This window comes from Bipolaris sorokiniana (genome assembly GCF_000338995.1).
Source record: "Bipolaris sorokiniana ND90Pr unplaced genomic scaffold COCSAscaffold_15, whole genome shotgun sequence".
NCBI lineage: Eukaryota > Fungi > Ascomycota > Dothideomycetes > Pleosporales > Pleosporaceae > Bipolaris > Bipolaris sorokiniana.
The window spans coordinates 601,635-614,590 of record NW_006911909.1 but is presented as its reverse complement, the minus strand read 5'-3'; the positions used below and the strand labels follow the sequence as shown (position 1 = coordinate 614,590).

The 12,956-nt window shown below is 52.8% G+C and overlaps 5 protein-coding genes across 5 annotated transcripts; 1 reads left to right on the top strand and 4 right to left on the bottom strand.

The window, feature by feature from the left end:
• The first annotated feature begins 1,098 nt into the window (after positions 1-1,098).
• COCSADRAFT_126251 (uncharacterized protein) lies at positions 1,099-2,247 on the top strand. The gene is made up of 2 exons (XM_007706095.1): positions 1,099-1,546; positions 1,617-2,247. Exons 1-2 carry the CDS (start codon positions 1,464-1,466, stop codon positions 2,041-2,043), a joined length of 510 nt encoding a protein of 169 aa, XP_007704285.1. The 5' UTR covers positions 1,099-1,463; the 3' UTR covers positions 2,044-2,247.
• COCSADRAFT_40480 (uncharacterized protein) lies at positions 2,238-3,394 on the bottom strand. The gene is made up of 3 exons (XM_007705906.1): positions 2,875-3,394; positions 2,571-2,735; positions 2,238-2,417 (listed from the first exon to the last, which is right to left on the bottom strand). The coding sequence occupies exons 1-3, from the start codon at positions 3,127-3,129 to the stop codon at positions 2,343-2,345; spliced, it is 495 nt and encodes a 164-aa protein (XP_007704096.1). The 5' UTR covers positions 3,130-3,394; the 3' UTR covers positions 2,238-2,342.
• Positions 3,395-3,626: 232 nt separating this feature from the next.
• COCSADRAFT_40479 (uncharacterized protein) lies at positions 3,627-7,338 on the bottom strand. Its single transcript, XM_007705905.1, has 8 exons — positions 6,901-7,338; positions 6,787-6,825; positions 6,625-6,730; positions 6,422-6,555; positions 4,864-6,373; positions 4,677-4,814; positions 4,230-4,625; positions 3,627-4,176 (listed from the first exon to the last, which is right to left on the bottom strand). The coding sequence occupies exons 1-8, from the start codon at positions 6,935-6,937 to the stop codon at positions 4,077-4,079; spliced, it is 2,460 nt and encodes an 819-aa protein (XP_007704095.1). The 5' UTR covers positions 6,938-7,338; the 3' UTR covers positions 3,627-4,076.
• Positions 7,339-8,107: 769 nt separating this feature from the next.
• COCSADRAFT_184602 (uncharacterized protein) lies at positions 8,108-10,448 on the bottom strand. The gene is made up of 3 exons (XM_007706094.1): positions 9,944-10,448; positions 8,681-9,870; positions 8,108-8,612 (listed from the first exon to the last, which is right to left on the bottom strand). The coding sequence occupies exons 1-3, from the start codon at positions 10,336-10,338 to the stop codon at positions 8,341-8,343; spliced, it is 1,857 nt and encodes a 618-aa protein (XP_007704284.1). The 5' UTR covers positions 10,339-10,448; the 3' UTR covers positions 8,108-8,340.
• A 235-nt stretch (positions 10,449-10,683) lies between these two features.
• Positions 10,684-11,743, bottom strand: COCSADRAFT_40477 (uncharacterized protein). The gene is made up of 3 exons (XM_007705904.1): positions 11,485-11,743; positions 11,266-11,432; positions 10,684-11,217 (listed from the first exon to the last, which is right to left on the bottom strand). The coding sequence occupies exons 1-3, from the start codon at positions 11,642-11,644 to the stop codon at positions 11,014-11,016; spliced, it is 531 nt and encodes a 176-aa protein (XP_007704094.1). The 5' UTR covers positions 11,645-11,743; the 3' UTR covers positions 10,684-11,013.
• Between the last annotated feature and the right edge of the window lie 1,213 nt (positions 11,744-12,956).

Genomic DNA, 12,956 nt, shown 5'->3' with positions numbered 1-12,956 from the left:
GTGCAAAAGGCGGTTGCGCTTGTGTTTGTTGTTGATATTGGTCATTTTAAAAGTATTAGACGACTCAAGTATATCAACAGCTAACATGACTGCTGACCTCGGCTGAGGCGCGAAAATGGGGGGGCACAAGACGACCATGGCGTTGTTGCAATCTCCATGGTAGTTTAGCACCAGCACCAGCACCAGCACCAGCCGCTGGTTCGACTGGTGGTCCACTTGTGCCAGAGCGACAGCGGGCCATTGTACAGCATGTGCTTGTCGATCGGCTGGAAATTGTAATGTAGTCAGTCGTGTAGTCGTTTGTCGGTCCAGGCTGCGAGATGACATGGATGGGGGTAGAAATGAGGAGAAGGGCTGGTGTGCCGTCTACTGGTGATCCGAGGGCAGCCGATCGGCGCGTTGATTGTGTGGAGAAATGGAACCGAGATTCGTCGTGTCTGGTGATACTATAGACGAAGTGGCCGTCACCATGGAAGCCATTGGCCTACTATAGCTTTTGCTTGGCGGTTGTTTGCCACCCCTGTTGCAGCAACGGCTCACCCCAGCCAGAGACCCTGTGCTCATCACACGCACACCAATTACAGCCCGTCTCATCAAGCGAGGGCCAGCCGCCAGGTGCTGGTCGCAGTCGGGTGTTTGCACGACAATCAGCCTCGTCCTTGCCAGTGTGTCCAACACGAGATGCATACGCTGACACACTTCGCGCACATCGATCGATATACACAGCCACCGACAAAACGGTTTTCTTGAGTCCTTGGTTGATCAGTTCACCCCACATATTCCTAGTGCTGCATTAGCACGCGGTGCCCTTGTGATAGGAGCGAGTATTGGATAGGAGGCGAAAACGTCCATGCGGGAAGGGAAAGACCTCTTGGTGCATTGAAAATCACTAATTTTGGGGGCTTGCAGCCGGCGCCCTAGGCCGATAAAGTGCCAGGTAAGCTCCGATGGCGCCTCTGCCAATCTCTACCGCGTTAGCACGCCTGACATGGCGCAGGGAAAGTGCTGGGAATGCACTGATGTTTCTAGCATCACACTAGTTCCGGGGAGGGAAAAAGGGTGGGCTTCACGGGTATTGGGTGCGCGCGCACTGAATGGGCAAGGCAAGAAAAGGAAGGGAAAAAAGGAGCTAAGCCAAGGTGCATGCATATGTCGTGTTTGTGCGCTGTCGACCGAAGAGGCCTGGTCTGAGAGTCTCTCGCGGTGCCGGGGAGGGGGGGGCGCCAGAGCATTTGTTTAAATGTCTCCCCCAGACGGCCCTCCCGCCTGGTTATCCCCTCTCCCTTCGTTGCTGTTCCGTCGTTGTCGTCGTCTCACCCAAAAAATAACCTAATACCCCATCATTCGCTCGGGGTTGCTCTCGCTTTTACAACTTTATAATACTCTTTTAATCAACCCAGGCGTCGCTGTTTCCCCGTTCCCCCCGACCCTGTAACCTTACGTTCGAGTCGAATACCATCAAGATGCGTTTCTCCACCGCCGTTGCCGTTGCGCTCTCCGCGTCCGTCAGCCTCGTCGCTGCCCAGAACAAGTGCGATGCTCAAAAGTACGTTTATCTGGTCCATACGCGTCATTGTTCCTAGAGAAAAGATGACCCAAACTAACCCCCCGAACAGCATCGTTGACACGTGTGTTTCCGGCTACCAGTCGCGCATCGACGCCTGCAACAAGAAGGGCAACGACTTCATCTGCCTGTGCGACGTCTACCGTGACGTCCTCGTCTGCTACAACAACTGCCCCAACTCGCTCGACAAGCCCCCAGTCGAGAACACCGTCACCTCGTACTGCAATGCTGCTGAGCCCCTGCGCGCCGCTGCTTCCAGCTCCATGGCTTCCGTTGCTAGCGTAGCCGCTACACAGTCTCACGCCTCGGCTACCAAGACCAGCGAGCCTTCTGCTACTGGTTCCGGCTCTGGCTCTGGCTCTGCCAGCTCTACTTCCCCAACTGCCCCTGCTTTCTCGGGTGCTTCCGGTGCCGACAAGAACAGCATCAAGGCCGGTGCTGCTCTTCTTGCCCTGGTCGGTGCTGCCGGACTTTTGTAAGAAGTGAGAATGAGAGTTTGAGAGGGGGTAACGTGGGTTTGGGTTGGAAGTGTGGATAGGATCAATTTCAATTGGGACAAGCATTTGCTATGCCTGTTGGATCACTGTTTTTTTTGTCTTTTGTCGTGTCTTTCTTGCCTGTGATTTTGTGCATTCCAATTTTTTTGAGCTTTGCGTGAAACAGATATCACTCTTTTTTTTTTTTAACAAAGTAAATCTATTATATGCCCGATCAAAAGCAGACCAACTGATAAGTACCATAACCCCATATCAAGTTGTGCATATCACATGTCCTCTTTTTACTCCTTAATCCTCCCATCCTTGACCATGTCCCGAATAGCATCAATACTCGAATCCACCGCCTTCTTCGCCATCTACATCACAACGTTAGCTTGTTGCACTTCCCCACAAAAGGTCACCCGGTTCTCCGCATCTTCCCCCCGCCCTTCCTCTTAGGTAATCCCCAGCCCAACCACCCAAAAAAAGTAAAAAGGAAAGAGAAGAAGAAAAAGAAAGAGCAAACTCACTCCCTTAAGCCTCGCCAACTCCTTGTCCGCCTCCTCCGTCCCTTCCTGCACATTAGGCAACCGAAATTCAAACACATACGTCATGTGCAGATCCTCGACCTCCCCCGATGCACCGTCAGAAATAATGTTGCGAATATGAGATCCATCTTCTTGTTCGAAATCAACCTAAAAAAATAAATAATCATCTCTCTGTTAGCCCATCATCCCCTTGAAAGCAACTGCGTCCGAAAAAAAAAGGTAGGGGGCGGGGAAGGGAAGTCAAGGGAAATAATAAGAATGTATAACTAGTAGTTAGTTAACATACCCAACTCGGCCAAAACCCCCTCACAACCTCGCGAGCCGTGTCTTTCGGTCCCATGCCCTTTTTAAACACGACATCACGCGTCACCACTCCATCGGCACTTTCTTCGAGCACAGTGCACCTTTCAATCACGGGCACGAATTCCTGTGCAAGCCGGATTTTGCGCTGGAGTCCTGCCCAGAGTTGGGGTTGTGTGAGGACGGGTGTGGCGCCGGGTGGGTTGATGCGCGAGGTATGGGCGAGGTTGAAGTTGACCATTCTGTTCTTGCCTTTCTTTCCTTGGTTCTTCTTTTGCTGGGTTTCTTTGCTGTATATGTGTGTGTGATGTGACTCTTTTTATTTAGGCCTTTTTTGGGCTGTTGATATTGGGATGGTAGAGTGTAGATCGTTCTCTTGAGTGGGGTGAAAATCGATTGCGAGGAGATGCTATTATGGTGGAGGAGGATGGGAAATACAAAGATGGATGATACAACAACTATATACCTAACCTGCACCTCAACTCCTCCTCACACCACCACCCCCGAATTGCCGAAGCGCGAAGATGGATAAGCAAAGACTCATGAGCTAAGCAAGACGTTTTGCCCATCTCCATTCTTCGGCTCCACACATATGCCGTCCGAGCATACGCATGCCCAGCTTTTTTTTTCATTTTGCTTACACAATCCCTCGCTGTTACGGTGTTACCGGATGCGCCCCCCGCAACTCCATGTTTGTTATACACATAACTACACAAACATACAAACACAAAAATAACATCCATGCATAAAGTGACTAGTTTTCTACTACCAGAGAGGGGAATTTGGACAATGTACAAAAAAGTCTTTTTCGTCAACAATAATCGTTATTCTTCATACTGACCACGCGCTCGGTGTTAAAAAACAATAAAAAGCGCTACCCTTTCCTCGTCCCGTCTCAAAGCACCCCCAAAACGCCCATGGAGCACTTGCATGTCCTCGCAAGCCTACGACATATCCTCCCTCCCCTACAATGCAGTAAAGCGAGCCAGGTCAAATATAGTGCGGAAAGCGGAAGAGCATCATATGCGATCCAAAGAGCGCCTTTTTTTCTTGCTCGCCAGACTAGTTGAAGCTCTTTTCTTGACTTCGCGTATTTTGTACATTGGCATAGAGCCAACAGAGGTCTCCGCCGGACCTAGGGCCGCCATGGCGGTTCATGTGCAATATTCCAATGAGAAATTTGTGGTTTTACTCTTGACCAAAGCCAACAGTTTCTTCAACAGCAATGGTAAGTTTCTGGTTGAGTACCTCATACGTCTTGTACGGTGGTAGATCGAGACGGTTAAAACTGTTAATCCAGTTAGCTCCTGTCATATTACAACGTTTGCCCAATCGACATACCATGTGTGAGACTTTGGCAGTTGGTTTGGCTCGCCAGCCTTCTCGATTGTAAACCTTCTTGGACCATCACTACCCTGCAAATCCTTGAATCCGTTGACGGGAATACGCGATGTACCCGTGGCGAACTGCAATAGACGAGACTTTTGTTCCGCGTCCCAGCTGCGAATGCACTTCCAGAAGTTTTGGATAACTTCGTCATTCTCAGTGTAACCGCGGTAGTCGGTGTGCTTCTTCCAGTCATCCACGTCGATGTCTGCTATACCACCGATAAGCAACTCTAGTTCACGTTCGTCGAAGACGTTGACGAGGTCGGCCGGAATCAGCTCGTGGAAACCAGTGATGAAGGCCTGGAATTGTTCTTCGACACGTTTTTGGATACGCCATTCCGTGATGAGTCTATTGTGGTCAGCATGCTTATCTGGCAAAGTTCAAACAGGGTCCACATACTCGACGTATTCGTGCTTGTTCTCGTTCGTGACCTCGATATTTTCACCTCCAGGCTTCAGCTCAATGCTGACGGTCTCGCCAAAGCGCTCGTCGTCGGTTGAAAATGTCAGTTCCAGGGCGTCCGTAATGTCATTATTCCTATTGTCCGTTAGTCTCGAATCATTCACAGGTGAGACTGCAGACTTACAGCATCCATTCCAAGTTACGATGGAAATCGGCATCTACACCCTCCATGTCCTGTAGCGAAACCTTCTTTTTAAGGATCATCTTGTAGAACGCTCCAATGAAAAAGGCATCCAGGAAACGACGGTGGAAGATGGCCAAACCCACGACACGACCAATGAACTTGAAGTAGTTCAAGTGCTCAGGGTTGATACCGGAGTGGGGGTTGATTTGGAGAGTGTAGTTGTCATGTGCAGAATATTCAAACAAACAATAGAAGGGATTAAACATCTCGTGGGAAAGCAAGAAGAAGAATTCTCGGGAGAGACCTCCGTAATCAAGACCGTCTTCACCATCGAACTTGATCATCAGTCTCTTCTTGAGGTCGGCAGCGCTCTGCCGCATGATCTCGTGGTAGGAATCCTCGAAAATATGCGATCGGCGCACCTTGACGTGACATTGACCACTAACAATGCGGAGCGCTGGCTGCGACCTGAAGTAGATGAGCTTGCGACGGAAATCGCGCTTGTATTGAGGCACGTTCTGATCCAGTGACGAAGGTAACCTCGGGTCGTCCCACGTAGTAGTCTTTGTGTTGTGGTCCACAAAGTACACTCTTGCCGTGTTGGTGAGACGCATTTCCCATCCTGAAGGTAGTGGGCCAAGCTGAGAAACGGGCTGCTGCTGAATAGTGCTACCGTTAGCAGCCTGACCGCCGTACATGCGGATGTATTGTTGTCGGCGAGGATCCACCCATGTTGTCGTTCGTGTGTTGTGATCAACAAAGTACGGTCGGCCTTCGGGGGTATGGCGCTGCTCCCAACCAGACGGAAGCTCTCCTGTACCAGCAGTGGTTGCTCCCGTTGCCATCATGCTCGCGGCATTCGCTGCCGAGCCGCCAGGCGGTGATGGCTGGCGCTCGGTCAGGGTAGGCGAATTGGCACCTGTTCGGTCCTCTGGCAACATCCGGTTCTGATGTCGCATGCGTTCCTGCTGCGTCTGCGCTGCTACATCTCGGCGCTGGTCTGCCTCGTTGAAACCCGCGCCCGGTCTGATCCATGTAGTTTGCCTGGTGTTGTGGTCGACGTAATATGTTCGTCCCAAGTGATCTTCACGGCGTTCCCAACCATTTGGTAGTCTTCCTTGCGCATCTTCGAAAGCACTGTATGCGGCACCAGCACTGTTGCGAGCTGGAGGCGCCCCATTGGGTGCAGGCCCAGGCCCTGCAGGTGGGCCAGTCGGTCCACCCGCTGGAGGGGCTTGGCTCTGGCGCTGGGGAGCGGCTTGACTGGCGGCCGAGGCTCGATTGCCTGGATACACATCGGGAGGATGGAGGTTTGAAGTCGAGTGCTGTGGGGTAGAGGCAGCGCCGGGGATGGCGCCGTTGGTGGATGGGTGCGGAGACGCATTCGGGCGGGTGGCATTCTGGGATCCTTGGCTGATGGGAGTAGATAGATTAGTGGAGAGATTAAGAATGAGCTTGCCGTGAACGACCATGTTGTCGTTGGACTTTTTGAGATCGCGCGTGAGCATCTCTGGACTCGAGTTAGCAGGTGCGATCTGTGCCGAAGGGTCCCACCTACCGTCTCCGCCAGCGTCAAGATCTATTACCGACCCGATGCGGACGTTGATGACACCCAAGAAGCCCTGGTCCTTCTTCTTGAACTTCTTCTGGTCAAATATTTGAACCGCCAGGACGCTTTCTTCGTTCACTCTCCTATCCCGTGTGTTAGTGTCGAGCGAAAGCGTAGGAGGGTGTGGTTGTGGTGGAGGGCGTGTAACGTACATGTCGAAGCTCTCGTTCCAATAGGGGTTCAGCGTCTTCTTGATGACGCTCGTGGTGCGCGTCTGCTCGCCATTGATGGTGGCTACGGCGAAGGGGTCGGGAAATCCTGTGGGGCATGCGTCAGCGACGCGACCAAGGCCAAGTAGGTGAGGGCATACGTACGAAACACATCGCGCTTGTAGAGTCCATCAGCGGCAATGACTGTATGGTGTTAGCTTCTGGCAAAGCCCACGGGAGGGGGAGAAGGCTTGTCGTCTGGTCGGAGGTGAGACGTACTGGTGATGCGCAGGTTGGGCTGGCCTGCGCCGTCCATGATGCTGGAGATGCGCAGTGATGCAGCGCAGGATCAAGGCACAACAAGGAGCAGCAGGACACGGGGCGAAGGCGTTGCGAGGGGGATGCGGCTCTCAGAGCTCGCAGAGGTGAAAAGAGAGAGAAGGGGGGTGGGCGTTTAGTGTGGTGGTGATGTTTCGCCTTGGTTGGCTCGCTGAGGGTGACGAGGGTGGTGGTGCTGGAGGAGGCTGTGCGTAAGGAACCGCCCGTGCGCCGCTGCGAAGGCAAATGCGACTGGCGTCGAGGGTCGTGCCCAGAGAAGATCCGGCGACGCTGAGAGTGTAAGGGCTTATTCAGGGTTGTGTAATTGTGTATGTATATGCGATTATGTGAGGGCAGCAGGAGCAGCCACTAGACTAGTCAGTGTGTGGCCGGTGTAGAGTGTGCCTGGCCTCGCTCGTGGCGACTGGCGTGATGTTGGGCACTGGAGCACTGGAGCACTGGAGCACTAGAGGGGGGCGAGAGCAGCTGCTGAAGGCTGCGATGGCCGGAAGGTGCCTTGAGTAGGAAGGCTTGGCGCTTGCCCCGCAGGCACGCTGGGCGATGCGAACTGGTGGTGACGGGAGGGCTAATGCTCACCACGCTCACGATACAACAGTCTTGGAGGCAGAGCGATGCTGCACCGGGCGAGCATGCCACTGTCTGCTTTAATACCACTGCCACTGCCACTGCCAGCACTACTCTCCCCCTCGGGCATCATCTGTGCGTGGGCTGTCAAGTTTCTGCTGCTCCCTCGCAAGATGCATGGTGTCGATGATGTCAAACCAGGCGATGGCAGGCCCAGCACCCACCAACCCGTCCACTGCATCCATGGCCCCAGATTGACCGCAGGGCTGCGCGGCCATGTCTTGCATGTCACCACTTTGCTGCTCCAGCCGTGTCCAACCCGCCGTTGACGACCTCTTGGTACGCCTCAGCTCTTGTTTCGCGGTGCTGGGCGCTGCTCCGCCCCGGCACACGCCTCGTCGACATGGGATCAGATGACGGCTGCCTCAAACGCATTGCAGACAAGTCGTCAAAGCACCCCCAGAGCCCGTCTGTCCTTTGCATTTGCATTCTCCTGCCACTACACTACACTACACTACACTACACTACTCATGCGCCACACCCAATCCACACCTGCCACCGCCACCGCCACCGCCACACCACCCCTCTATGTACACTACCATCCGCGCCTTCCGCCTTATCGCCCCACACCCGGACTCGGACTTGCTCATAGCCCGCCACCACCTCAACAATAGACTGACTGGCATGCAGCAAACAAACAAAACAATCAACAATGCATTCAGTAGCAGTTAACCCTCTGCGACTAACTCCCAAGCCCCAATCCTCGCCAGACTCCTCGCTGTTGATGCACCTCTATTTTTGTACATATGTAGTACCCTACTCCCGGAAACTATCCCCAATCTCCATCTTCCTCATGCCCAGCAACGCCCTGAACTTGAGATATGTCTCGTACCCACTCAACTGCATCTCCACCCTCATGTACCTCGTCCATGCCGCTAGCCAGTACAAAAAGTTGGTGGGCCACAGTATAGATCCCCCGAGGTTGTCCAAGCACTCCTCATACACTGTGCGAGACGCGTACCGGGCAAGAATAAGAAACGTGCGCACCGGTCCCTGGCGCGTGTGCAAGCCCTCGTCAAGCGAACGTGCTAAATGCCAACCGTCAGAAAAGCTCTTCCAAAAAAAAGTGTATCGTGATGCACATGCAAAGACTTACTCAAATCGTTCGTCTTGAGAATTAGCAGAATGACTCTCGGCACTTGACCCAGTAGTTCAATCAGGTTCTCAATCAGCCCTTCTCCCAGCGCATCTCCAATCACCTTCTTCTCTTCGCTTGTCCTCGATGTCATCACACCCCCACCTCCATTCTCCTTCTTTGCCAGTACAGTGTAATCACGACCCGTAATGGCTGATGCAAAAAGCGGAAAGTGCTCATCCTTGATACCCGCAACTTCATATGCATATTTCCGCATACCCGCCTCATCCGCGTCTAGCACAGCGAGCCAGAGCTTCGCATAGCTGCGTCGTATGGGCAAAGGGATATCGCGATACAATCCGTGGTCATAGAGAATAACGTCGAAATTGTTCTTGCCGCCTCGCGCAGGATTGTGCCGAATAGCAATGTTTCCACCGTGGGGATCGCAGTGCAGCGGTGCGTCCTTGCCGAAAATCATCTCGTTGAATATACGTGCCAGCGCCGCAGATACCTCGTCCCTATCAATGCCATACTCATCCAGGCTCTTGAGATCGTCGGTCCGGAATCCAGATACGTATTCCATGACCAGCAGCCGTCGCTTGGCCCAGAGCACCTCGGGTATGATGACCGGTACCTCGCGGACGTGGGAAAAGTACTCGCGTGCGCGCATGGCGTTCTTGCCCTCGAGGGTGAAATCCAGCTCTTTGGGGAGAGATTGCTCCATTTCATCGGACAGCCATGTGAGATCGTACTCGGGGAACCAGCGCTTGAGCGTGGCAAAGGAGAAGCTCGTCAGCGCCAGATCGAGCCTGGCCCATTCATCCAACGCAGGATGCTGCACCTTGACTGCGACTTTTTGCCCCGTCTCGCGCACCGTAGCCCGATGTACCTGAGCCAGTGACGCGGCGCCAATGGGTCGCTCTTCAAACTCGGAAAAGAAGTCAAAAAGCCCCAAACCCGTGTCTTGCCGGCACATTTCCTGTATTGATTCGAACGATGAGACTGGGCACTTGTCTTGTAGCGGGATGAACGTATCACACCATTCGTTGGGGAGGAGATAGTTCATGCTGCTGAGATGTTGGCCCAGCTTGACAAATATCGACCCGTTCTTCTCGAGAGTGCGAAGCGTGCGTTTGGCGCATCGAAGGTGGCACGCCTTGAGTTGCTCATTGTAATCCGGCTCGTCGTCGCGCTTGAGCACATGGCGGTAGCTGTGCAGAAAAGAGTGGCATTAGCTACCGATTTTGTTGTCCCATAGAGGTTACCGCATTCCATGGAACATACTCTCTGATGTTCAGTACCAACGTCGAAACTACCCGGTAACTCCTCTGTGCAGCTACGTAGACGTGTCTGGCATCTTCATTGAAGGTGACTGCTGCTGTGCCAATGACGAGTCCGCCTCCTATCAGAACCAGTTGTCTCCGTCTCTTGCTGCTCTTCGCACTCCTCCCCGCAGCTTTGGCAGCAGCATTCGCAGCCGTACTTTCATTTGCAAATGCCCTCTGCGTGCCAATCCCTCCCGTAAAGCCATTCTGCCCAGCACGTGTGCCCCGTTGTTGCCATAGACTCTGCCGTTGCGGGATTCTCGTCGTCGTCCGTCGTTGCGATTGTATACAGGCTCGACACGTCCACGTCCTGCGGAGCAGCGGACTCGAAAAAGCGCTAAAAGTCGACATCATGTGCGCATGGCCGGCGCGGTGGGCAGCATGGCAGGTGGAGTGGCGTTCAAATTGAGAAAAACATCAAAAAAAAAGCTCAACCGCCTCACGGCAACCCGTCCGCTTCTAGCCACAACGTCGTTCGGTCGACATTTTTCCATTGAGACGTAGCGCCGAATCAGAACGCCGCAGACGCAAAGACCCCTGGTCGGCCTTGCAGCTTGCGGCGACCATCCACACTACCGAACTGCAGCTTGCAAGCCTGCATCCGTACCCTCGCACTACATCACATCACATCACATCACGCATACACACATGCGTACAACCCCCCATACGCTCCATCCCCCGCATATTTGAACACACGACCGCTTAGCAATGTAGTGGTAAAACGCTCAAGTCAAACATTATACAACTAGCCCTCCTACCCCCAAAAAGTAGTGCAACATCATCAGCCTTTGGCTCCAAACGGGTATAGCCGCCTCTACCCCAAGTGTCAGTCCGCCATTCAAACGCCAAGAAAACTTCTCTACCGTCTTTCTCACCCGCCATCGTCAAGTGAGCAATTGGTCGTTATTTCGTACGTTTCGTCGTGAAACAGGCCCCAGACACTAATTCAGCACAAGCACACTGCCGAGTGAATCTCGGCAGTCCCTTGTTCCCCCTTCCCCCACAAAGCCGTTTACCACATATCCTTGTTCACATGTCAATCGTTTCATTAAAGCAGAGTACACCGTTCCCCTTCAGATAGCCGTCAACTCCCTCGGGTGTGGTTTGCCGGCGTGGATTTGCGACATGTAGGCTTCCAGGCTGCGCAACGTTTTCGGTTGGGGAATCTCTAATGTCTGTTACGAGAACGAGGCCGGCCGTCTTTATGGACTCGATTAGGGCAGGAGCAAGCGACTAGATACTGTCAGCTGTCGAACTTGTCTTCCATGACAAAATACTCACCAGCAGACGAGAACTGCATATCAGACCCATGAAGTTGTTGTCTCTTGCAATCTGCACTGCCTCCTTCACAGATATTCTCGTGCGGCCGCTGCTCAAGACAATGTGCGTACTTCCAGAAGGCGACCGAGAGCTGTCTGCGCCGAGTTCGTTGCAAAGGAGAACTGGATCTATATCAAGGTTAGCACCTACCATGTAAGCATTTCTTGACTGAGCACTTACAGTTGGGTTGCTTCCAGTTGATGACTGTACAGATGTCCTGATTAAAGGAGCTAAAGAGCACACTCCTCAGCGTACTATCAATCTCGCCCGCTCCGTGCTCTCTCAAATGGCGTGCGTGTTCGAAAACCACAGACAGAATCTTGTCTGCAAAAGTGTTCATGTCAAGTGTTGGCCCTAACTTGAGGCGTTCTTCTTCAAGTTTGGACGGGAACAGGACGTGCAACTCAACATGGATGTGAGCTGGAAGTGCTGCCAAGGCTTCCTTCAGGGTAATGAATGAAGATGCCATGACCTGGTAGATGTTGGGTATATCTTCTGCGCTAGCATTACTTAGCTCCCTAGCTAGCTGATCTGCGGTTGCGACAGCTTGCTGAGAACCAATAGTAGCAAATTGTGCATGCGTGAGAATGTTAACCGGAACTTCCAGGCCATGGTGGTTGACTTTCCACTGAGGATGCAGTACCGGTATACCGTCGGCAGTCAACTGAACGAACAATCGGACATACTCACCAGATAGGCTTGAACCTGTGATGAGAGTATGAGGCTGTGAGTCGAGCTGGCTCGTAGCCTTCCAGTACGTGGCAAAATGGGTGATCTCCAGTGGGATACCGTGGAAGGGTTTGACAACTTGAAAGTCAAAAGTGACTCTGCCAATCGCGCGAAGCCTAGGATCGAACAGCTCAAGATGCCATCGCCCTGTGCCTTTGGAACGCTCTGTAAACACCTTGGAGGAAGCTACGCTGCGTGCAATGACCTTTGATCCTATCGTAGGGTACACATCAAAGTCGATGGAGAAAGTATCCAGGTTCTCGATTTGGAACGAGATGACCTTGAACTCGTCCTGGATAGGTAACAGAATGTTGCGTGGTATCAGGTCCGAGCTTTTTGACGAGATTGTCAGTCTTGCGGCTGGGTATTTGGATTCGTCGTAGAAGCGGATCGCATCTTTACCAATTTTCTCGAAATTGATAACAACGAAAGTTTTGGTGTCTAGGAAATTGTGACCATATCTCCGGAACGGGATGATGGGAGGGGGCAGGATAAACTCGGGGATGCCGTCGGGGTCGCCCTCGATATCCATCGCTGTAGGCATCGAGCTCGACATTTGCGACGGGATCTGCGGGGAAGCTTGTTTCTGTGTCATCAGTCCAACGCCACGCCCTACAGAAGCAAGTAGTGTCATGCAATCAATGTGACCTTCCCATGTTGCGTAGTACATAGCAGACAGGCCCTTCTCGTCCACAATGTCCACATCGACTCCGCATTGGAGTAATGTTTGCAGACATTCTACATGTCCTTCACTCGCTGCGTGGAACAGAGGTGTCCATTGGTAGAGTTTGTCTGTTTGGTTAAGATCCGCGCCATATCTCTGTAGCAGGAGAAGCGCCTGTGGCGTCTTTCCCGATCTTGCCACCAAGTGCTGTGGAAACAGTCCCTCTGCATCTGGTAGCATCTCAGCAGATCTCTGTAGA